General features: G+C 41.6%; 3 protein-coding genes across 5 annotated transcripts; all 3 read left to right on the top strand.

Moving 5' to 3' along the window:
- Positions 1-2,011: 2,011 nt before the first annotated feature.
- LOC121538857 (vesicular integral-membrane protein VIP36-like) lies at positions 2,012-8,923 on the top strand. Of its 2 annotated transcripts, none has more exons than XM_041847039.1 (8): positions 2,012-2,199; positions 5,385-5,503; positions 5,678-5,795; positions 6,114-6,193; positions 6,547-6,708; positions 7,039-7,153; positions 7,858-7,977; positions 8,166-8,923. In XM_041847039.1, the coding sequence occupies exons 1-8, from the start codon at positions 2,040-2,042 to the stop codon at positions 8,324-8,326; spliced, it is 1,035 nt and encodes a 344-aa protein (XP_041702973.1). In that variant the 5' UTR covers positions 2,012-2,039; the 3' UTR covers positions 8,327-8,923. The 2 variants fall into 2 exon arrangements, with proteins under 2 accessions (XP_041702973.1, XP_041702970.1); XM_041847036.1 differs by lacking the exon at positions 6,114-6,193 and adding an exon at positions 5,982-6,064.
- Positions 8,924-10,088: 1,165 nt separating this feature from the next.
- LOC121538850 (transmembrane emp24 domain-containing protein 9) lies at positions 10,089-16,287 on the top strand. Its single transcript, XM_041847025.2, has 5 exons — positions 10,089-10,267; positions 10,937-11,037; positions 11,193-11,318; positions 11,444-11,590; positions 14,243-16,287. The coding sequence occupies exons 1-5, from the start codon at positions 10,120-10,122 to the stop codon at positions 14,390-14,392; spliced, it is 672 nt and encodes a 223-aa protein (XP_041702959.1). The 5' UTR covers positions 10,089-10,119; the 3' UTR covers positions 14,393-16,287.
- A 306-nt stretch (positions 16,288-16,593) lies between these two features.
- Positions 16,594-24,016, top strand: b4galt7 (xylosylprotein beta 1,4-galactosyltransferase, polypeptide 7 (galactosyltransferase I)). 2 transcript variants are annotated; one of them, XM_041847018.2, is made up of 6 exons: positions 16,594-17,119; positions 17,870-18,202; positions 18,456-18,681; positions 19,182-19,265; positions 19,503-19,607; positions 22,744-24,016. In XM_041847018.2, exons 1-6 carry the CDS (start codon positions 17,067-17,069, stop codon positions 22,885-22,887), a joined length of 945 nt encoding a protein of 314 aa, XP_041702952.1. In that variant the 5' UTR covers positions 16,594-17,066; the 3' UTR covers positions 22,888-24,016. The 2 variants fall into 2 exon arrangements, with proteins under 2 accessions (XP_041702952.1, XP_041702943.1); XM_041847009.2 differs by having other exon boundaries at positions 16,603-17,119; positions 22,732-24,016.

Below are 24,016 nucleotides of genomic sequence, written 5' to 3'. Positions count from 1 at the left end.
GCCAGAGGTAGCCTGACTGCCATTAGGTACCGAGATGAGATCCTCAGACCCCTTGTGAGACCATATGCTGGTGCGGTTGGCCCTGGGTTCCTCCTAATGCAAGACAATGCTAGTCCTCATGTGGCTGGAGTGTGTCAGCAGTTCCTGCAAGAGGAAGGCATTGATGCTATGGACTGGCCCGCCCGTTCCCCAGACCTGAATCCAATTGAGCACATCTGGGACATCATGTCTCGCTCCATCCACCAACGCCACGTTGCACCACAGACTGTCCAGGAGTTGGCAGATGCTTTAGTCCAGGTCTGGGAGGAGATCCCTCAGGAGACCATCCGCCACCTCATCAGGAGCATGCCCAGGCGTTGTAGGGAGGTCATACAGGCACGTGGAGGCCACACACACTACTGAGCCTCATTTCGACTTGTTTTAAGGACATTACATCAAAATTGGATCAGCCTGTAGTGTGGTTTTCCACTTTAATTTTGAGGGTGACTCCAAATCCAGACCTCCATGGGTTGATAAATTTGATTTCCATTTGATAATTTGTGTGATTTTGTTGTCAGCACATTCAACTATGTAAAGAAAAAAGTATTTAATAAGATTATTTCATTCATTCAGATCAAGGATGTGTTATTTTAGTGTTCCCTTTATTTTTTTGAGCAGTGTATATACACTGAACGAAAATATAAATGCAACATGGAAAGTGTTGGTCCCATGTTTCATGAGCTGAAATAAAAGATCACAGAAATGTTCCATACGCACAAAAAGCTTATTTCTCTCAAATGTTGTGCACAAATTTGTTTACATCCCTGTTAGTGAGCATTTCTCCTTTGCCAAGATAATCCATCCACCTGACAGGTGTGGCATTTCAAGAAGCTGATTAAACAGCATGCTCATTACCCAGGTGCACCTTGTGCTGGGGACAATAAAGGCCACTCTAAAATGTGCAGTTTTGTCACACAACACAATGCCACAGATGTCTCAAGTTGACAGAGTGTGCAATTGGCATGCTGACTGCAGGAATGGCTGGGCCTGGCTCCTCCGTGGGTGGGCCTGGCTGCTAAGTGGGTGGGCCTATGCCCTCCCAGGCCCACCCATGGCTGTGCCCCTGCCCAGTAATGTGAAATCCATAGATTAGAGCCTAATGAATTTATTTCAGTTGACTGATGTCCTTATATGAACTGTAACTCAGTAAAGTCGTTGAAATTGTTGCATTTATATTTTTGCTCAGTATATGTTAGCCTTGGCAGCATTATCAGAAAGCACAGAATTGATTTTCACTGCTATGCAGACCATACATAACTTTACATTTCCGTGTCACCAGAGGATTTTAGCTCCACGGATAAATTATTAGACTGTGTTAGGGATTTAAATACTTGGATGGCTCACAACTTCCTCCAGTTAAATCAAGACAAGACCGAGGTACCAATTGTTGGAGCCAAAGCACAGAGAGAGAATCTAGCTGCACATTTGAATTCACGTGCAATAAAGATAAAACAGTCAGTTCAGTTTGTCTCATTCTTTTTTCTTCTTCTTATGTTTGTTGTGAATTAAGTATTTCAGCTTTTATTTTTCATTGTTTTTATTTGCGACCTTGTGGTGGGCCGTCACAGCAGGAAGTTACGAACTCTTCAAATAAACAAACTGATGCAGTGGCACCATCTAGTGGAGAAAGAGAGAAACGTCAGTACTGCCATTTGCAAAGTTGTGAAAATGTGCATACTTCGAACGTTTCAACTATAACCAAGCCCCTAATTGGTCGTTTTTGTTGACTTTAACTATGTGCTCATCTATGATTGGCTATAGTACTTTTTACCAACTATGAAAACATTCCGTACATGTGAAGTTGAAAGCGATAATCAAACAAAATACTGTTTGAACTTTGAAAGCTAACAATTAAAATATAATTTTCATATAGACGCTTATTTCAACAGCAACAAAAATAAGACACGGTCAAAGTTCCTGAACTGAAAAGTAACATAGGAACTATTTTAGTGGGAGTTGCTTTGTCCTACCCGGATCAGGAAGATGGTTATCCAGGATCCATGGTGTCTTTCCGAGGCAGCAAAATGAGAGGTTTTGGTACATTTATCAGCAGACCACTGCTTTTCCTATTACTTCACTTTACTCTAGTGCAATGCGATATAACAGACGGCAACGTAGAGCACTTGAAGCGGGAGCATTCGCTCATGAAACCGTATCAGGGTAAGTACGTTAACAGCTTGTGATAATGATTCTTCTTCTTCTGTGGGTTTTATGGCAGGCTACAACCCAAAAAGGTATATTGCCGCCACCAACTGAACGGGTTGAAAGCAAAACAAGGTAAAAATAAAATCCATATGTAATAGGGAAACTAACTTAATCCACCCAAATAAAAATAGTACATTGACGAAACAACTCCCACTTCTTAATTCTTCCAAATCTCCCTTCTTGGGCCTGAGAGGGTGGTACGGCTTGTGACAATATCCCATACAACTCCTTCGCTGAGATCTTTCAGCCCCAGGAACCGCTCCGCCGCATCCACAATGATTTCTGTGATAATGATAACTTGTATCTTGTCAGTAACGTTAGCTGCTAGGAGCCAGTCATACTAATTAGCTAGCTAGTATACTAATTAACTAGCTAGTTTGCCAACTAGCCCAATAGTGGGCGACTGCAGCCCGCATTTCGGGGCGTTCCTGGAGCATCCCATTGGTTTCTTCATGAACAGCCTAACTATCAACCTTGCACACGGTGTCGCCCCCGCCTGTTGTGTACCCGAGAAAACCGTGCTAGTTACTCTGGAACACGGGAGGCGATACAGTGTGCACACGGGGTCGCCAAAGATTTTTGTATAACTAACCGAAGATGGACCACAGCCTGTCGTTTCCAACGGGAGCAATTGAATCATAGTGGGCATAACAAGCAAGGAGGTGGGCAGAGCCAAGCGAGAGCCTATTGGCTGTGAGCTGTGAGGGGAATGGCACCTCCTTACCTTCAGGCTCTAAACAGTCCCTACACCCAAACGAGGGCATTGCGTTCTTTCACCTCTGGCCTGCTGTTCCCCCTACCTCTGCGGAAGCACAGTTCCCGCTCAGCCCAGTCAAAACTGTTCGCTGCTCTGGCACCCCAATGGTGGAACAAGCTCCCTCACGACGCCAGTACAGCGGAGTCACTCACCACCTTCCGGAGACACTTGAAACCCTACCTCTTTAAGGAATACCTGGGATAGTATAAAAGTAATTATTCTACCCCCCCATACCCCACCCCCACAAAAAAACAATAATAAAAATAAAGAATAATTAATAATAAAAAAATATATACAAATATATATATATATATATATATATATATATATTATTTATTTTTAAAAAAAATAATAAATATATATATATATATATACATACACACACAGTGGGGAGAACAAGTATTTGATACACTGCCGATTTTGCAGGTTTTCCTACTTACAAAGCATGTAGATTTTTAATTACTTAAAAATCATACAATGTGATTTTCTGGATTTTTGTTTTGGATTCCGTCGCTCACAGTTGAAGTGTACGTATGATAAAAATTACAGACCTCTACATGCTTTGTAAGTAGGAAAACCTGCAAAATTGGCAGTGTATCAAATACTTGTTCTCCCCACTGTATATATATATATATATGTATATATATATATATTTAAAAAATTGTAAAGTTGTTGTCCCACTGGCTATCATAAGGTGAATGCACCAATTTGTAAGTCGCTCTGGATAAGAGCGTCTGCTAAATGACGTAAATGTATTAGGATGAAAGGCATGTAGGGAAACTAACAACGTTGCTCTGTCAAATAGAATATATCCTCTGTACTTGGAATCGAATCGCTTATGCTGGCTAGCTAGCTCATTTTAGATGGGAGTAGCAAAAGTTAGCAACTAGTTATCTAAAAAAGAAAAGACAAGTTACTCTTTAGCCCAAAACTTGTGTTCTTTGTCAATGTTATTAATGTTAGTGACGTTGACAATTCTTGTTCCTGAATGTATTTAGTTATTTGGTCCTCAAACTTGAACTATAGATATGACATTTCGAAAGTGAGGCGTTTACCGCAAACGGAATACACGTCATCTCACTCCCTCATCTGATTGCTCGGGTAGGCAGGCCTTCTGAGCCGGCATACGCGTCATCACACTCCCTCATCTGATTGGTCGGGAAGGTGGGCCTTCTGACTTTGTGGCTGTGGTAAAAAGTGACGACCCCTAGCCCTTGATCATGACTCTGTTCCATTACATTACACACAAGTCAAGGCGTCTTCTCTGTGTGTGTGTGTGTGTGTGTGTGTGTGTGTGTGTGTGTGTGTGTGTGTGTGTGTGTGTGTGTGTGTGTGTGTGTGTGTGTGTGTGTGTGTGTGTGTGGGGTGGGGTTTGTTAAGATCCCCTGAACATTAAACATGCATGCTTGCGGTACGATTTTGGAAGCATAAGGACCTTGTCTTTCATATCAGCAATAAATAATTTTCAAAAAACCAAAGGTTAAATTGATACACACCTTTTTATAGGGCTAGTGTTCCCACACGGGCATATCTCCATGTTACAGCGTGTGTTTGTGGAAGACCGACAGAAGACAGAGGGACCACCTGTGCTAATTAGCTATCTAGCATGCTCCTGTGTGTAATGGAATAAGGCCATCAGAAACGTGTTGTCACTGAAAAAGACTGTTGTCTGCAACTGTGATAAAGCCGGTTAAAACATTGTACAGTAAGTGTATATTTAGCATTTGTGAAATAATTTTGATATGATATGGAAGTAGAGGGATTGATGTTTCTTGAACCATACCGCAATTGAGAATCGATTTAATGTTTAATGGAGTATTTGTCTGTTCTTTGCTTCCAGAGCCAGTCTACCTATGAGATATCATATAAGGTCCTATATATTTTGTATTTGAAAGATTCTATCTCATTTATATGAAAGTTAGCTTAGTGGGTAAGAGCGTTGTGCCAGTAACCGAAAGATCGCTGGTTCTAATCCCCGAGCTGACTAGGTGAAAAATCTGTTGATGTGCCCCTAAGCAAGGCACTTAACCCTAATTGCTCCTGTAAGTCGCTCTGGATAAGAGCGTCTGCTAAATGACTAAAATGTAAATGAAAGTTAAGTTCCAAAGTTTTCCAAAACCATATTGCTAGCGAGGATTAATAATGTTTCTAAACGTTAAAACAGAGCGTTGGGATCGTAGCTCACATGGAGCCAGCTGTCCTCCAAACCATCAGCTGAGAACCCAAGACTGGGACCGGCTGGAAGCAACCTTGGGCCCCCTTGGGTTCTCGAGAGCTGGGCTAGGGGTGGCAATGAGCGATTGATGCACAACGGAATTCTTCACATTCTTCTCCCATGTGTCCCTGAAATCCTGCTTGACTCTTCACCAAAATGTTTAAACAGGTGTTGGAAGCAGCCCATCCAGTCAGTGGGACTTCTGGGGGAGCACGCTAGTCACCAGCTCGTATGTGCGCCTGACGCCTGATGAGAGAAGTAAACAGGGATCTATTTGGAACACGGTGGTGAGTAAGGAACTAGCTTCTATGAAATGTATTCTGTTAGGCATTACAGACAGACAATACAGTCCACTCCCAAATCCGTTATAGCTTGATTGGAGAATATCTACATTTTAAACTGAATATGTCCAATTCATGGTTGAATTGATGATCCAATGTCATTTTGCTTTCTCTGTGCAGCCTGTTTATCTGAAAGACTGGGAGATGCACGTGCAGTACAAGATCCACGGGTCGGGGAATAAACATTTCCATGGAGATGGCATCGCCATCTGGTACACAAAGGAGAGACTTAATCCAGGTAATGCATCATCTTGCCAAAATAACATCTTTGTCATCAATCACTTCCTCATTCCAGTACAACGCTTTGGCAATCCAATTAATAGACTAGTCTATGTGATGTGGTAGCACTGGGTTGTATTTCCCGTAAGCACTTCAGGTCTCAGTCATGTGCTCATCATATCTCGCCTCTTTGCCTTCCATTCAGGCCCAGTCTTTGGAAACCAAGATCATTTTGTTGGCCTGGCTTTATTTGTGGATACCTTCCGCAATGATCTCCATGGGATGGATGTAAGTGCAGCGTCTGGCTGGTTGACTTGACGTGATTCTTCCCTTGCAGGGTCTGTGTTTGGCAGCAATGCTAAGTTCCACGGCCTCGCCCTTTTTATAGACACGTACCATAACGATGAGGCGGCTGACGTGAGTTGATGCAGCTACATTTATCATTATTCTCCTGCGTTTAATTTCAATGTGATGGAAGGATTTTAATGTGATGTATTTTCTTTTGAGTTTCTTTGTTATTTTGTCATATGAAGCTTTTGAGTTGCTTTCTGATAAGGTCATTTTTTGTTACACCATGAACAGCACCTTTAATATGCTGCATTTGGTTTAGTACACATTTTGAATTACATGTACAAGTATTTTTGCATCACAGAGTAAGATGGATTGATTGGTAACTGAGTCAGGACTAGGATCAAATAATTGATTTACAATGTTTTATATAGAATATTTTCCTGTTTTTCTGTCCTTACATCCCTTGTGTTCCCCACTAGCGGTCCTTCCCCTACATCTCTGCCATGGTGAATAATGGTTCTCTGCCCTATGACCATGGGAAGGATGGACGTAACTCTGAACTGGGAGGCTGCTCTTCTGAGATCAGGAACAAAGACCATGACACCTATCTGGCCATTCGCTACTCCAAGAGCAGGCTCACGGTAGGAATCCCTTTTTAAATGATATAAATGACTCCAGTCCAGACATCTTGGACTGGTTTCCTAAACACAGATGATGCTAACCCTAGTCCTGGATTAAAAGGCTTAAAGGAGATGCTGGGAAACTGCAGTCTGGGAAACTGGCCTCTTGTGTTAAGAAATATATGATTTTTTCCCCCTATGTTATAGGGTACATGTTATGTAATTTACATTTTTGTCATTTAGCAGATGCTCTTATCCAGAGCGACTTACAAATTGGTGCATTCAACTTAGATGATACATTTCTATTCAAACAATGGCAATTGCTGAATTGTACCATTCTGATCTCTACAGGTGATGATTGACATTGATGATAAGAATGAATGGAAAGAGTGCATTGACATCTGGGGTGTCCACCTCCCCACAGGGTACTACTTTGGAGCTTCTGCTGCTACAGGGGATCTCTCTGGTAGGTTGGGTCAGGTTGGAGAGACTGATTATTGCTAGAGAGGATCTCTGGTAGGTTGGGTCAGGTTGTAGAGACTGATTATTGCTAGAGAGGATCTCTGGTAGGTTGGGTCAGGTTGGAGAGACTGATTATTGCTAGAGAGGATCTCTGGTAGGTTGGGTCAGGTTGTAGAGACTGATTATTGCTAGAGGGGATCTCTGGTAGGTTGGGTCAGGTTGTAGAGACTGATTCTTGCTACAGGGGATCTCTGGTAGGTTGGGTCAGGTTGTAGAGACTGATTCTTGCTACAGGGGATCTCTGGTAGGTTGGGTCAGGTTGTAGAGACTGATTCTTGCTAGAGGGGATCTCTGGTAGGTTGGGTCAGGTTGTAGAGACTGATTCTTGCTAGAGGGGATCTCTGGTAGGTTGGGTCAGGTTGTAGAGACTGATTCTTGCTACAGGGGATCTCTGGTAGGTTGGGTCAGGGTGGATTAAACGGAGACTGAATCTTTCAAGATGTAGATCAACTTTTTTTTTTTTTTTAGGTCTCGAACACAAATGTAAAAACTGCACACTGAGAAAGATAATGACTGACCTTGATTGAATTATTATTTAAAAAATCTTGCTGTGAACCAATAACTTGTTTGTCGTTTCACAGTCTGGCTTTGTCCATTGTACATCTGAAGTCTATGGTGATTGACGCTAAAACAACTCCCATGTTACAGATAACCATGACATAATCTCTATGAAGATGTACCAGCTGATGGTAGATCACACACCTGATGAGGACAGTCTGGACTGGACCAAGATTGAGCCGAGCGTCAGCCTGCTGAAGTCCCCCAAAGGTTGGTCGATTGATTTTATTTGATAAAGAAAACCCATTTCTGTTCTAACCAAATAGACAATAAAGATTGTATTCTATTTGACTACAGTCCGGTATGTCATCTTACTGTAGATCATGCACAGTAGGTGAGTAGGCTTGTTAGAGTAAGAGTTAACCATGATCATTCTTCTTTCATTTTCTCTTTCACAGACAACATTGATGATCATACTGGTAACTTCCGAAGCACACCTCTTACTGGCTGGAAGGTCTTCCTGCTTCTGCTATGTGCTCTACTGGGAATTGTAGTTTGTGGTGTTGTAGGGGCTGTAGTCTTTCAGAAGCGCCAGGAAAGAAACAGGAGGTTTTACTGAGAGGGAAAAACATATTTCTATATGTGCGAGGTATTCGTAAAATGAACTGTTTGCGAAGAATACAGATTCAGCAACACATCCAAAGTGAATTTTCTAAAGATTGTAAAAATGTTTATCTGCTGAGGCACTGCGATGATGACAGTCACTTATGGTATCGTCCAATGTTTGTGAAATAACATTTTAGTCATTTTATCCAGAGCGACTTAGTTAGTGAGTGCATACATTTTTCATACTGGCCTCCCGTGGGAATTGAACCCACAACCCTGGCATTGCAAGCGCCATGCTCTACCAACTGAGCTACACGGGGGGCCATGACTTGTGGTTACTACCACGTATATGAGTGACCTTTTAATGGAGGCAGTTTGTTTTTATTCAACCTTTCCCCTGTTCTTTTTGCTTTCCTAGTACAGGGGATAATTGTTGTTTTGGATCGATCTGTAAAACACTGATTTGTTAAATAACTTTCAAAGGAAATCATTTTCACAACATTTTCTGTATAAGTTGTATAAAGATGATTTATTTTCACCTCATCTTTTTATACCATTGGGTTCTGAGTGATTGAGCTAATTCACATATGTATAGGATTTGATTTAGTTTTACATTTTTTTAAACTAACTGCTCTTGACTTTGGGTTCAATATGATTGCTGCATTTCTGATGCTGATATGCTACGGGTTCCTTATCTGTCCTTTGCCAGATTTTCTCTCTGTGTGAAGTTTTCTTTGCTGACTTTGACAATATTTTGGGAGAACAACTACCACGACCATGTCAGACAGAATATATGAAGAATTTGCTAACTGTGCCACTAGAGATCCTGGTTCGAATCCAGGCTCTGTCGCAGCCGGCCGCGACCGGGAGACTCATGGGCGGCGCACAATTGGCCCAGCGTCGTCCAGGGTAGGGGAGGGAATGGCCGGCAGGGATGTAGCTCAGTTGATAGAGCATGGGTTGTGGGTTCGATTCCCACGGGGGGCCAGTATAAAAAAAAAAAAAAACTAAGTCGCTCTGGATAAGAGCGTCTGCTAAATGACTAAAAATGTAAGAATAATTTGGCTACTAATAATGCAACGGTCGATTATACCAACTACAGTTACGTTTTGACTTTATTATACCATGTGGACTGACACAGTGGCTGTTGGGAAGGATTTCAGGCACATTTTCATTTGGTAAGGCCTAATGGAGACTTTACAAATCTCTACAGTGAGATTCCACTACCTTTCTCATCTTGCATTAAATCCGTGGGAATTGTGTTTTTAATTTTACGTCATTTAATGATTCTTTAATGATTCTGCATAAAGTGTTTATTTCCTTCGAGGTGGCTGCTTATACATATTATTTGAGTGGAAATATAACCTTTACTGTGATTTTAATGATTCAAACTGAACATGGCCATTGTTGAGTTATCCTGTAAGACTCAATAAAACTGGTCTCTCCAAATGAGTAAACTCCGTGTCTTCTAATGTGTAGTCCTAATGCTTACATATCATTTGGTGTTTGTGTGACAGACAGTACACACGTTTGCCCTGGACTTCTTCCAGCAAAGCTCTACTACTGATTAAATTAATTGTCTAAATTAAAGACCATGATCAGTTAATTACTTTCATTCGTTTTGTTAGTGTTTGGTTGGAGAAAAAAAAACGCGCATGATCATGGAACCGGAAGAACATTACTTAACTACAATAACCACAAGTCTAACTCGAGTGTTGATTGGACGATGGCAAGCAATAGGTTACGTGGCATTGGTGTCTGCGCAGACTCAGATCACAACATCCTTCGTTTATCACCGCCTGGAAGATGGTGGCAGTCAAAATGCGTTCTTGTGTGTTGTCACTTTTACTTTTGAATGTTTATTACACCGTCGTCTCCTCGCTGTACTTTCACATCGGGGAGACTGAGAAGAAATGCTTTATAGAGGAAATTCCGGATGAAACGATGATCATCGGTCAGTATCTTGTATCCATTGGGATTGCTATGCTATTTAGCCTTGGGAAGTCAGCTAACGTTAACAGCTAGCTCGTCAAACTACCTTCCGAGTTCGAGTTAGCTAACAGTTAGCCAGCAATCTAGTTATCTAGCCAGCCAACATTAAATGCGTCTGTACAGGGGGATGTAAACTTACTTTTCAGTTGACTTGTTGACAGACTTGGCTAGGTAGTTACACAAATTCATGAGCAAGCTAACTAACCAGCTAGCTAACGTTAGTTATACAAATCAAATCCAATTGTTTTGGTCGCATACACATATTTTCAGATGGTATCGCAGGTGCGAAATGCTAATGTTTCTATCTCAACAGTGCAGTAATACCTAACAACACAAAACAACAGACACTTGTCATATTGATGTCCTCAGCTAGCTACAACTATCATATTTTCAATATGTCACACTTGCTTTGGATACTTGAATACATATAAACCATATCTAGTGTAACATCATATTTTACTGTCGTACCATCCATGTCCATATCCACTTCCTGTTAACATACTGTAGGCCCTGCCCAGAAACAACCCTTGGCCCTAACAGTTTACCCCCCTAACTAGGCACTTGTAAGAATAGGACCAGTAAAAGCAGTCATTGGCTGGCATGTGTAAACATTTGCATTTTTTTTTTTTAGGAAACTATCGTACACAATTGTACGACAAACAGAAAGAAGAGTACCTTCCTGCCACACAGGGTCTGGGGATGTTTGTTGAGGTTAAAGACCCTGATGAGAAGGTAGGATGTTATACTCTGCAACCAGTATCATTCACTTCATATGATATTCTTTGAGAGAAGCATGTGAGAAGAATTATGACCAAAGCTGTATTGAATTGAATAGTAATTATACTGAAAAAGTGTTGCTTCCTCTGTGTTTCCTGTCTGGACTCTAGGTGATCCTGTCTCGTCAGTACGGCTCGGAGGGAAGATTCACCTTCACCTCTCACACCCCAGGAGAACATCAGATCTGCCTTCACTCCAACTCCTCCAAGTTTGCCCTCTTTGCTGGAGGAATGCTTGTAAGTACATTAGTGGGGAAGAAGGAAAAGGCTATTGCACTCAATGTGGGGCAATAAGAATTGTTTTGAAAATACCGATGTTGATGCTCCTCTCAATTGTTGTGAACCACCCTTTGTTTTCTCAGAGAGTTCACTTGGACATCCAAGTGGGAGAGCACACCAATAACTATGCAGAGATTGCAGCCAAAGACAAGCTGACAGAGCTGCAGCTGAGAGTGAGACAGCTGGTGGAGCAGGTGGACCAGATCCAGAAGGAGCAGAACTATCAGAGGGTGAGTACATCAGCTGTCCTGCTGAGTAAAGCCCTGGACACACCGGTCAGCTGTCCTGCTGAGTAAAGCCCTGGACACACCGGTCAGCTGTCCTGCTGAGTAAAGCCCTGGACACACAGCTGTCCTGCTGAGTAAAGCCCTGGACACACCGGTCAGCTGTCCTGCTGAGTAAAGCCCTGGACACACCGGTCAGCTGTCCTGCTGAGTAAAGCCCTGGACACACCGGTCAGCTGTCCTGCTGAGTAAAGCCCTGGACACACCGGTCAGCTGTCCTGCTGAGTAAAGCCCTGGACACACCGGTCAGCTGTCCTGCTGAGTAAAGCCCTGGACACACCGGTCAGCTGTCCTGCTGAGTAAAGCCCTGGACACACCGGTCAGCTGTCCTGCTGAGTAAAGCCCTGGACACACCGGTCAGCTGTCCTGCTGAGTAAAGCCCTGGACACTTGAAAAAGAAAAGGAGAGCTGCACACTCTAGGAGCTCAGATGCAATAATTTAATAACCTAATAACCAACGTTTCCACAGACAAGCTGTCTTCATCAGGGTATAATGACAAACACTGCGGGTCACTAGTTTATATAGTGTCAAAGGACACACACACAGGTGTCTGTAATCATGGCCGGGTGTGGCCTGATTATCATTGGTTAATTCACAGATAAACAGAACCTATAAAAAACATGAATAGATAGCATACGGTCATAGATACAACTTGGCTACATAGGCCCACAAATATTTACAATGAATAGCAAAATCACTATAATCCCAAGAATGGCTTCAAATCAAAGTCTACGTTGAGACCGAAGGGAGCAAGTGTCTTTTAAATGAAAGATCCAGGCAGCCTCTCGTTTTAACAATAAGTTGTCGAGGTCACCCCCTCTCCTAGGGAGAGTGACATGTTCGATGCCGATATAACGTAGGGATGAAATCGAGCGGTTCGCTTCCAAAAAGTGGGCAGCGACTGGGTATGTCAAGTTTTTGCAACTAATGGTGCTACGATGCTCCAAGATTCGTACTTTTTAATTTGCGCTTTGTTTTACACACACAATTTTTACCACAAGGACAGGTTATAAGATAAATAACTGCCTTAGTGGAGCACGTAATAACACCTTTGATTGGGATCTGTTTCCCTGTTTGGGGGTGTTGGAAGGATCTACATTTGTAAGTGCCATTGCATTGAGCGCCGCCATTACACTTGTAGTTTCCATACGGTAGAGGCGCAAATAGATATTTAGGGGTGGTAAATCCGAGTTTACCAATTGATCTCTGAGATTTCTGCCCGCGAGAATACAACCAAGGGAGGGTCCGAGAAAACGTTACCAATACTGTCATCGGATCTTAGAATGTGCCAATGTTTGAGCTATTCCCCTTAATTTGTTCAGAGCACTTAGAATAGCGTGTCATTAGAACGCAAGAATGCTTATTTTTGTGAGACTGTCCTTGAAAGAGATCAGGTCTCGATTTGTTTTGAATTTTCTCAATGGCAGTATTAATCTGACCATTTCTGTACCCCCTCTCCATGAATTTTCTTTGCGTCTCAGCCATATTTCTGTCAATCTGATTTGTTTTTTGCAAATTCTTTTGATTTGACAGAATTGGATGTAGGGCAAACTGTTTTTCAAGGGAAGTGGGTGACAACTATCAGCCCTCAATAAACTGTTACGATCAGTAGGTTTCCTGTGAAGATCAGTGTATAGAACATTATCCTCACACAAAATCAGAAGATCAAGGAAACTGATTTGATGTGTGTCAGATTGTATAGTAAATCTCAGGTGCTCAGAACACGAGTTAAGAAAAGCATGGAATGCCTGGAGCTGTTTTGAATCACCCCTCCATAGAACAAAAATATCATCAATGTACCGTTTCCAAATAATAATGTTAGGCAAGAAAACATTTTTGAGAGGATTGAAAATTGACTTTCTCCATGTAACCCAAATACAAATTAGCATAGTTAGCCATAGGGGATCCCATAGCAGTACCCTTCGTCTGAATAAAGAAATAATTTAGAAACATGAAGTAGTTGTGTGTGTGTGTGTGAGTACTATTTCAGCCAATGTTATAATGCATGCACTGGAAGGTAGTTCATTTGGGTCACGTTGCAGAAGAAAATGTTCCACGGCTCCTGAGTAAAGCCCTGGACACACCGGTAGTGTTTGCTGGCCATGAGTACTTGGCACCTCTGAACAGAGTGCCGGCTGTAATTTTCAAACCGATTCTACATGTAGAAAAAGGCTAACATAATGTCAGTCAGACGTCTACTGGCGGGTGGGGTGGTCCCTTAAACACACAGAGCGGAATGAACGCTAGACGAACAACAGACTTCCATTTGGTGCAATGTTTTCTCCTTAAAATATCATAAAGTCTGTTCAAGGCAAAGTTTGATTTAAGACATTTGCTGAATTCCAAATCGACCTCTAGTTCCCACACTCTAGCCACTCCTGTAGATCTGAGGGGATTGGATAGATATAAGCATTCGAGTAACAGCTTAATATAGTCTTCTGAATGGCTGGGTGGAAATATCGTCATATATTTCTTCCACCTATCCAATCCTGTCAGATCTACTAGTGAGTAGGGGTCAAGTTGGAATTCAGAAATGAATGGCCTTGGCTTGTGTGCTACTATTTGTATTTATAAAAGCTTTGCTATGTCTCTTTCAGTACCGTGAGGAGCGCTTCAGGCAGACCAGTGAGAGCACCAACCAGAGGGTTCTGTGGTGGTCCATCGTTCAGACATTGATCCTGGTGGCCATTGGCTTCTGGCAGATGAGACACCTCAAGAGTTTCTTCGAGGCCAAGAAATTAGTGTAGACCTGCACTCTCATTTTGTTGTTTATCTGAGTCCGGGTTGGGGATCATTTCGGTTTCAAGTCAGTCAATTCAGGAAGTGAACTTTAACTCTATTATTGAATAGAAAATTCCCCCATTGTTTTCTATGATGCTTTTTTCATTCATCAATTCAGTTTGAATTCACTTCCTAAATTGATAAGTGAATTGATCCCAACCCTGGTCTGAATGCAGTACTCAAACGTCAGTCCGAATGCGTGTTTGCTCCCAGAAGTATGTGTGCAGACTGGTGAGGTTACCATCCTATCAGTGAAAACCACCCAATTATTTTTATTTTGAGAGGGCACTGCTTTTGGATTTTTAAGACCCTTTTGTGACTTTGATATTCTCCATCCCTGTTTCTGTAAGATATAAGTCTGCAATTAGTTTTATTTATGATCCTCTACAGTATGCTATATGTTTTACTTTTGGCTGGGAATTTTTTTATTTTATACTATTGATGATATCAAACATTGGACTGATGATATCAAACATTGTTCTTCGAAGGTTAAAACCACCTGTGTTTTTTTCACATCATACCCCACCCCCTTTGACAACCCACAATATGTAGCACTGTTGTGACTGTCAGTCATTTTCCAGGTGGCATCTCTTCTCTCAAACTGATTAGAGACGATGTTTTCACTCTACTTGCATTGTGATGGGGGTTTTGTTACTGCCTGAGAGAGATCACCTATTTTGGTTTAGAGCCATACAACAGAAATGGTGACTTGATTTATGAAACTTATTTTTGGTCATGTGTGCGTACTGGTCTTTACGTTTTTTTTATATTTTGCTTCAAATTAATGTAAGTTTCAACCCCTGATGTATTTTGTGTCGTCGTGGTCTGTGTGTTTAGAAACAGAAAGACATCCAGAATATGCAGAATTTTAAATGAAGATCTTGAAAATTGGGTACCTTCTCCTGTCTTGTTAACCAGTATCTGTATTCCCAAAGCACCTCGGAGTAGGCGTGCTGATCTAGTATCTGTTATCACTTGTTATTAATTTTGATTTTAAAAGGCTAAACGGATCCTAGCTCAGCACTTCTACCCTGAGACGCTTTCTGAATACGGGCTCTGTCTGTGTTTTTATTTAATGGCCAATTTATAAAGCTGGAAAGTGAGACAAGAAACATGACATTTTGGTTAAAGGGTGGCGCTAGAGTGTCTGATGTTTAATATGGTCGTTTTATGGAAAACAAAGTTGTGTTTAAATACTAGCTATGCATTTGCTGAAGTAAGAAAGCAGTTCACACAGTTTCTCCCTAACTTGCTGAATACAGTACCAAAGATGTTCCCTTATAACAATCCATTGGCTTGATGGTGGTCAAGTGAATATTGATTTTTAAAGAGATTTGCTTGTTTTTTTCATCTATACTGCATATCTAAGTGAACCTGGAGAGGTGGTGTTTTTGGCTTCTGTTTTATCCATTTCCTTTCTGCAAATACTCAGGTAGAGTTATGAAGACACTGATTTAATTCAATAAATAACTGCTGTCCAGGTTTACAGTTTGCTCCAGTTCTCATCATGTACAAGGAGTTGGTTCGTGGGTAAACATCCATTGTACACTTGAAAAGTACTTAGCCAGAAAGCAGTCCTTGCTTCTTGTCAATCATAAAACAATTTGAACTATACTGTATCATTTTTGCAAAAATATTTTTGTCAGATAATCTGTTTCTCCTTAATGTTCCCAAAACTATTCTTTAATGAGTTAGTTCGTCATTGGTTAGTTTTTTCATTTGTTAATGGTTAGATTGAGTAGGATATTTTAATTAGTTGGTGATGGTTTGTTTTGGGTGGGGGGATTTTAATTTTAGATTCTGTAAATGTGAAAACTTGTCTAAATCGCACTAAAAAATAAAGTTTTATGACCTTTGGCTAGCCAGCTTGAATTACTATTTTCCAACGACACTTTGCCAAACAAAAATAGATCAGACTTGGGTCCATCCATATGGAATGCCTTCTATAGTTCCCCAACTGCATAGGAACGTTTAGTCTTGATAATGTGTTTCTCCCGGAAATGTCGTAGGTGATATTTTCTTGAGTAGAAGATCTTTAGAGAACTAACGAATTATGTCAATGTATAGTTTATGTTGCTAGACTTTTTTTGTTTCACGAAATCCACGGGTCTCGTGTGCGGTAGGACAAGGCGGGTATGAACAACATTTCCCTTGCTCCTATATGTTGCTACGTGTCCACCCGGGCGTCTTCATTACGCCGATTCTGTTTCAAAACGTTTCTTAAACGGAAGGAAACGGGGCGGGACCTACCCGAATGTGTCCAATGGAAATTCTCGTTTTAGTTGCAAAACATTTTGCAACAGTTTGGACTAATGATTACACCCCTGCTAGAGAGCTAGCTAGTTATTAGCCAGCGTCAAGCCAAGGCTTTGCCAATGTAATAAGAACATTGGCACTGCATTTCACGTTCAGTAACCAAAGGCGTAATGTGACATTTCGAGGAAGAATATGACAAGAATATCAGTTGGACATCAAAATCGGACTGCAAAGGAGAGAGCCGGGAAGAATGGAGAAGTTCTATTGTAGAGTCACGACAACGAGATTCTCTGTTTCTTGAGTAACTACTGTCAAAATCTGAGGAATAGCAATACTGTGTTTTTCTGTGCGATCTTGAAGCTGTTGTCATTTGCAACTTTGAAAATGATGTATTCATCAAGAAGAAAACCAGTCCTCTATTTCAAAGAAGACAGACGGTAAAACATAACGGTAGTCGGTAGCCCTGATGTTCACGATGAGAGATTATCCTATCCTAGATTGATTAGTCTAGAGGAGGGAACAGATTTATGCATTTCAAGACATTAGCAAACTAGTAAAATGTTTCATTTTTATCTACTAGCGAGGCCTATGTGAATTATAACAATACACTACTACTGTAGATACACTAAAGCCTCTATCTCTGGCTATGACATTGGGACGCTAGCCTATTTCTCTAAAACGTTTAAGAATGCAGCTGGTGTAAATGGTTTGCAGTCAGGTGTTTAATTATATCTCACATAATTTCTTAGTATTGTACAACCTCAGAAATGAGACACCAAAAGAGTAATCAGTCATTAGTTGACTACAATAGAAGTGTGTTGCTCTCAAATGTTGTTGTGTGAAATAATGTTGGTGCATTGATTTTAGTTCGTTTGCTGGTAAAATTGCATGATAGTATTTTAAATCAGCCATTCTTTATAATCTAGACGTAGCTATTGCATACAGTGTGTATGGGTTTGGTTGTGCAAGCGTTTAGTGTACAATACTAATGCCTAACTGAGTTATTGAAACATGTAAACTATTAGCTAATGTTTTCCAATGGCATTGTGATGTGTCTTACGGCCACTAAACCTCTCACTTTTACATGCATGGCACGTGATCAATTTGTGGGTTAAGGTGTGCAAGACAACATTGATTGACTTCACTGCATTGCTCAATATGAGACTTGCTATTACTTGTACTTTCAGATTCTGGTCTGGGAAATGCACAGTTTACAAACTCTTTGGTCTGTGTATGGTGCTGGTACTGGTCTCCCTCCTATGGCTCCAACTAAGCTGTACAGGAGACATGAGCCGGGTTGTAGTGGATGACGGACGCCTCCTCCATCAGCCCTGTCCGCTGGAGAGACGGGCATCCGCTGCGGACAACCCTTCCTGGGGTCTTCACAAGCTGGCCCTCCTGATACCTTTCCGGGAGAGGTTTGAGGAGCTGCTGGTGTTTGTCCCCTTCATGCACACCTTCTTGAACAACAAGAAAATACTGCATAAGATCTTCGTAATCAACCAGATGGATCACTATCGGTAAGTGATGGAAGACGTTATGTTGCCTTGTTAGTCATTAGGCCTACAACAGAAGCGCTGTCACTGTCTAATCCGAAGGCCACAACATATTCTGTTCTGTTCTGTTCTATTTCAGTCCAGTGGTTGTTGATGAATTCTGATTGGCACAGGGGAACTATAGTCTGGATGTGTGCCTAGTTGATTTGCGCCTCACCAAAGAAATATTGATTCCTACTGGAAGTAAATAATTAGTTCCAGCCATATCTCACCACAGGTTCAACAGAGCCTCTCTCATTAACGTTGGTTACATGGAGAGTGGTAACGACACTGATTACATCGCCATGCACGATGTGGACTTGTTACCTCTGAATGAAGCTCTGGACTATGGATTCCCAGAGGAGGGTCCTTTCCACGTGGCCTCACCAGAACTACACCCCCTCTATCACTACAAGACATACGTGGGAGGAATCCTGCTGCTCACCAAACAGCATTATCACATGGTAGGTTAGCCTATTGTTAAGTTAATCATTCATTATCCATAATAATAGACAGCACTTCAAACCATGCACATATTCAAATCAAATTAATTGTCAAATGCGGCGAATATACAACTGGTGTAGACTTTACCGTGAAATGCTTGCTTAAGAGCCCTTCCCAATGATGCAGAGTTTTAAAAATAGTAACACAAGAGGAATCAAAATAAAATACACAAGAATAAATAGAGCTATATACAGAGAGTACCAGAAACAGATCAATGTGGAGCTATATACAGGGAGCACCAGTACCAGATCAATGTGCAGAGGTACGAGGTATTTGAGGTAGATATGTACTTGAAGGCAGGGTAAAGTGACTAGGCATCAGGATCGAAATTGCACGATTGTTCGTGGTGGTGGTGTGCTGTTAACTGTGTCATGTTCTGTGTTCCGGAAGTGCTGTTTTAACTGTCATGTTCTGTGTTCCGGAAGTGCTGTTTTAACTGTCATGTTCTGTGTTCCGGAAGTGCAACGGCATGTCCAACCGGTTCTGGGGATGGGGGAGAGAGGACGATGAATTCTACAGGAGACTAAGAACTGCTGGATTACAGGTAAACCTGGACTGTCCTTGCGTGTCACAAAGCGACAGAGATAGCTCTAGGAAGTTTGGTTAATCCCTGAAGTTACTCCAAAAGAATGACAAGCCAATTAATGATAACCCTCAGTATCTGACACATCTTCCCTACATTGTAGAAAAACTCATAGTACGTTTGCATGTAGACCAGCAAAAGAGCTGCCTCTTAAGTACTATGAATAATTTCATAAATCTCTCATTTTCTGTTTGCCAGCTCTTCAGACCCAGGGGGATAAAAACAGGGTATGAAACCTTTCGCCACATCCATGACCCTGCCTGGAGGAAGAGAGACCAGAAGAGAATGGCTGCACAGAAACAGGTCGAGATGCATTCACTGGAAACTACTACCATGTTGTATTGTTACAGTGCCTTGCATAAGGTTTTTCCTATTTTGTTGCATTACAACCTGTAATTTAAATTGATTTTTATTTGGATTTCATGTAATGGACATTCACAAAATAGTCCAAATTGGTGAAGTGAAATGAAAAAAAATTACTTGTTTCAAAAAAATTCTAAAAAATAAATAACGGAAAAGTGGTGCGTGCATATGTATTCACCCCCTTTGCTATGAAGCCCCTAAATAAGATCTGGTGCAACCAATTACCTTCAGAAGTCACATAATAAGTTAAATAAAGTCCACCTGTGTGCAATCTAAGTGTCACATGATCTGTCACATGATCTGTCACATGATCTCAGTATATACAGTTGAAATCGGAAGTTTACATATACCTTAGCCAAATACATTTAAACTCAGTTTTTCACAATTCCTGACATTTAATCGTAGTCAAAAGTCCCTGTCTTAGGTCAGTTAGGATCACGACTTTATTTTAAGAATGTTAAATGTCAGAATAATAGTAGAGAGAATGATTTATTTCAGCTTTTATTTCTTTCATCACATTCCCAGTGGGTCAGAAGTTTACAAATACTCAATTAGTATTTGGTAGCATTGCCTTTAAATTGTTTAACTTGGGTCAAACGTTTCGGGTGGCCTTCCACAAGCTTCCCACAATAAGTTGGGTGAATTTTGGCCCATTCCTCCTGACAGAGCTGGTGTAACTGAGTCAGGTTTGTAGGCCTCCTTGCTCGCACACGCTTTTTCAGTTCTGCCCACAAATGTTCTATAGGATTGAAGTCAGGGCTTTGTGATGGCCACTCCAATACCTTGACTTTGTTGTCCTTAAGCCATTTTGCCACAACTTTGTAAATATGCTTGGGGTCATTGTCCATTTGGAAGACCCATTTGCGACCAAGCTTTAACTTCCTGACTGATGTCTTGAGATATTGCCTCTATATCCACATAATTTTCCTTCCTCATGATGCCATCTATTTTGTGAAGTGCACCAGTCCCTCCTGCAGCAAAGCACCCCCACAGCATGATGCTGCCACCCCCGTGCTTCACGGTTGGGATGGTGTTCTTTGGCTTGCAAGCACTCCCCTTTTTCCTCCAAACATAACGATGGTCATTATGGCCAAACAGTTCTATTTTTGTTTCATCAGACCAGAGGACATTTCTCCAAAAAGTAAGATCTTTGTCCCCATGTGCAGTTGAAAACCGTAGTCTGGCTTTTTTATGGCGGTTTTGGAGCAGTGGCATCTTCCTTGCTGAGCGGCCTTTCAGGTTATGTGGATATAGGACTTGTTTTACTGTGGATATAGATACTTTTGTACCTGTTTCCTCCAGCATCTTCACAAGGTCCTTTGCTGTTGTTCTGGGATTAATTTACACTTTTCGCACCAAAGTACGTTCATCTCTAGGAGACAGAACGCGTCTCCTTCCTGAGCGGTATGACGGCTGCGTGGTCCCATGGTGTTTATAATTGCGTACTATTGTTTGTACAGATGAACGTGGTACCTTCAGGCGTTTGGAAATTGCTCCCAAGGATGAACCAGACTTTTTTTTCTGAGGTCTTGGCTGATTTCATTTGATTTTCCCATGATGTCAAGCAAAGAGGCACTGAGTTTGAAGGTAGGCCTTGAAATACATCCATAGGTACACCTCCAATTGACTCAAATGATGTCAATTAGCCTATCAGAAGCTTCTAAAGCCATGACATAATTTTCTGGAATTTTCCAAGCTGTTTAAAGGCACAGTCATCATAGTGTATGTAAACTTCTGACCCACTGGAATTGTGATACAGCGAATTATAAGTGAAATAATCTGTCTGGAAACAATTGTTGGAAAAATTACTTGTGTCATGCACAAAGTAGATGTCCTAACCAACTTGCCAAAACTATAGTTTGTTAACAAGAAATGTGTGGAGTGGTTGAAAAACGAGTTTTAATGACTCCAACCTAAGTGTATGTAAACTTCCGACTTCAACTGTATACACCTGTTCTGAAAGGCCCCAGAGTCTGCAACACCACTAAGCAAGGGGCACCACCAAGCAAGCAGCACCATAAAGACCAAGGAGCTCTCCAAACAGGTCAGGGACAAAGTTGTGGAGAAGTACAGATCCGGGTTGGGTTATTAAAAAATATCTGAACCTTTGAACATCCCACGGAGTACCATTTTAAATCCATTATTTAAAAATTGAAAGAATATGGCACCACAACAAACTCACGGACCAGGCAAGGAGGGAATTAATCAGAGGCAACAAAGAGACCAAAGATAACCCTGAAGGAGCTGCAAAGCTCCACAGCGGAGATTGGAGTATCTGTCCATAGGACCACTTTAAGCCGTACACTACACAGAGCTGGGCTTTACGGAAGAGTGGCCAGAACAAAGCCATTGCTTAAAGAAAAAAATAAGCAAACACATTTGGTGTTCGCCAAAAGGCATGTGAGAGACTCCCCAAACATATGGAAGAAGGTACTCTGGTCAGATGAGACTAAAATTGAGCTTTTTGGCCATCAAGGAAAACACTATGTGTGGCACAAACCCAACATCTCCCATCACCCCGAGAACACCAGCATCATGGTGGCAGCATCATGCTGTGGGGGTGTTTTTCATTGGCAGGGACTGGGAAACTGGTCAGAATTGAAGGAATGATGGATGGCGCTAAATACAGGGAAATTCTTGAGGGAAACCTGTTTAAGTCTTCCAGAGATTTGAGACTGGGACGGAGGTTCACCTTCCAGCAGGACAATGACCCTAAGCATACTGCTAAAGAAACACTTGAGTGGTTTAAGGGGAAACATTTAAATGTATTGGAATGACCTAGTCAAAGCACAGACCTCAATCCAATTGAGAATCTGTGGTATGACTTAAAGTGGTAGGCATGTTGTGTAAATCAAATGAGACAAACCCCCCCCCAAAAAAAAAATCCATTTTAATTCCAGGTTGTAAGGCAACAAAATAGGAAAAATGCCAAGGGGGGGTGAATACTTTCGCAAGCCACTGTATATGTTGCATTCAGAGATAGACTAATACTGGATATATTTATTTTGGTTTTATTTCTAATCACAGTACTGACATTATTCTATTCTCTCCTTGTTTTTGGAAGGAACAATTCAAGGTTGACCCTGAGGGCGGGTTGACTAACTTGCAGTACAAGGTGGAGTCGAGACACGAGCTGACTATTAGTGGAGCCCCTGTCACTGTCCTCAACACCAAACTGGAGTGTGACACGGACAAGACTCCCTGGTGTCTGCTGAACTAAGATGGCCCCCCATGATAGACCCATGCTGCCTCTCATCTGGGTTATGTTCATTATCCACCAAAACAGAAGAAAACAAGACTGAAACAGGAAGGGACTACCTGAACTTCTCCAATGAGAAAAACTTGTTTTTGTGTGCCCTAATTAATATGACCCTGGTACTACAGAGGGGGGTGTTCACCCTGCTTGCTGTGCTAGCTGAGACCGTTTCTGATCCGGAGGACATGGCTGAAACAAACAACCGCACCAGAAGACATGGGTACCATCTTCTGGCCGGCCCAGAGGAGAGGTTTTGGCCTTTTGACGTTTGAACCCAGCAACAGCTTCCCTCATTGGAGAGATGGAATGTATTTATAAACTAGCTATATTATGTTATCCTTTTGAACTGCAGCGTAGCTGTCTGACTTTCATTCAGAACTGTGAGTGACTGGATCTCATGCAGACCTAACTTCAGGGGGCTTTCAACGAGAGACACTTTGCCAATATTGACTATACATGAAAGGAAGGGTGTACTGAAATAATAAGCAATGGCCTTTGTATCTGTTTATCCAGGGACCGACCAGGACCAACCCTGCTTAGCTTCAAAGGCCAGCCAGCAGTGGGATGCAGGGTGGTCTGCTGCTGAGTGTGATCCCAATGGACCATTTGCACTTTTCAGAAATCCGTTCTCTGTCCTTCAGTTGAAGTCTGCTATATTGTCTGGTTTAATGTATTATCATCAGAGTTAGTTTACATATGAAAGGGTTTTCTTTCTGACATTGGATTGGCATGCCACTTCCATGATCCATAGCGCTGTATTCTCATCCGGTATCCATTGTGACCCATCATGTGATCAACTGGTAGTGAGTTGAGTATCAGAGTGCCATTTTGGGTTGTTGATGGTAAATCAGCTTTTAAAGGTTTACAGTTTTGCTTTAGAAGGTTTTCAGAGACCGACTAGACGTTATGAAAGTATGTTTAGGTAATGCTGAAGCGTATGTTACAACAGTGTGGCCATATACCATACTGCTGTAATGTCTTTTTGAATGACGAGACAAGTCAACGGTACCGAAAAATGTATTTGTACAATATTCAGTATTTATATAAAGTTTTGATTCAAAACCCCAGGAAAAACATGCATTCGTATTCTCGT

This window comes from Coregonus clupeaformis, chromosome 3, assembly GCF_020615455.1.
Source record: "Coregonus clupeaformis isolate EN_2021a chromosome 3, ASM2061545v1, whole genome shotgun sequence".
Taxonomy (NCBI): domain Eukaryota; kingdom Metazoa; phylum Chordata; class Actinopteri; order Salmoniformes; family Salmonidae; genus Coregonus; species Coregonus clupeaformis.
Note: the sequence above shows the minus strand (reverse complement) of the source record. Positions and strands in the feature narration are given on the sequence as shown.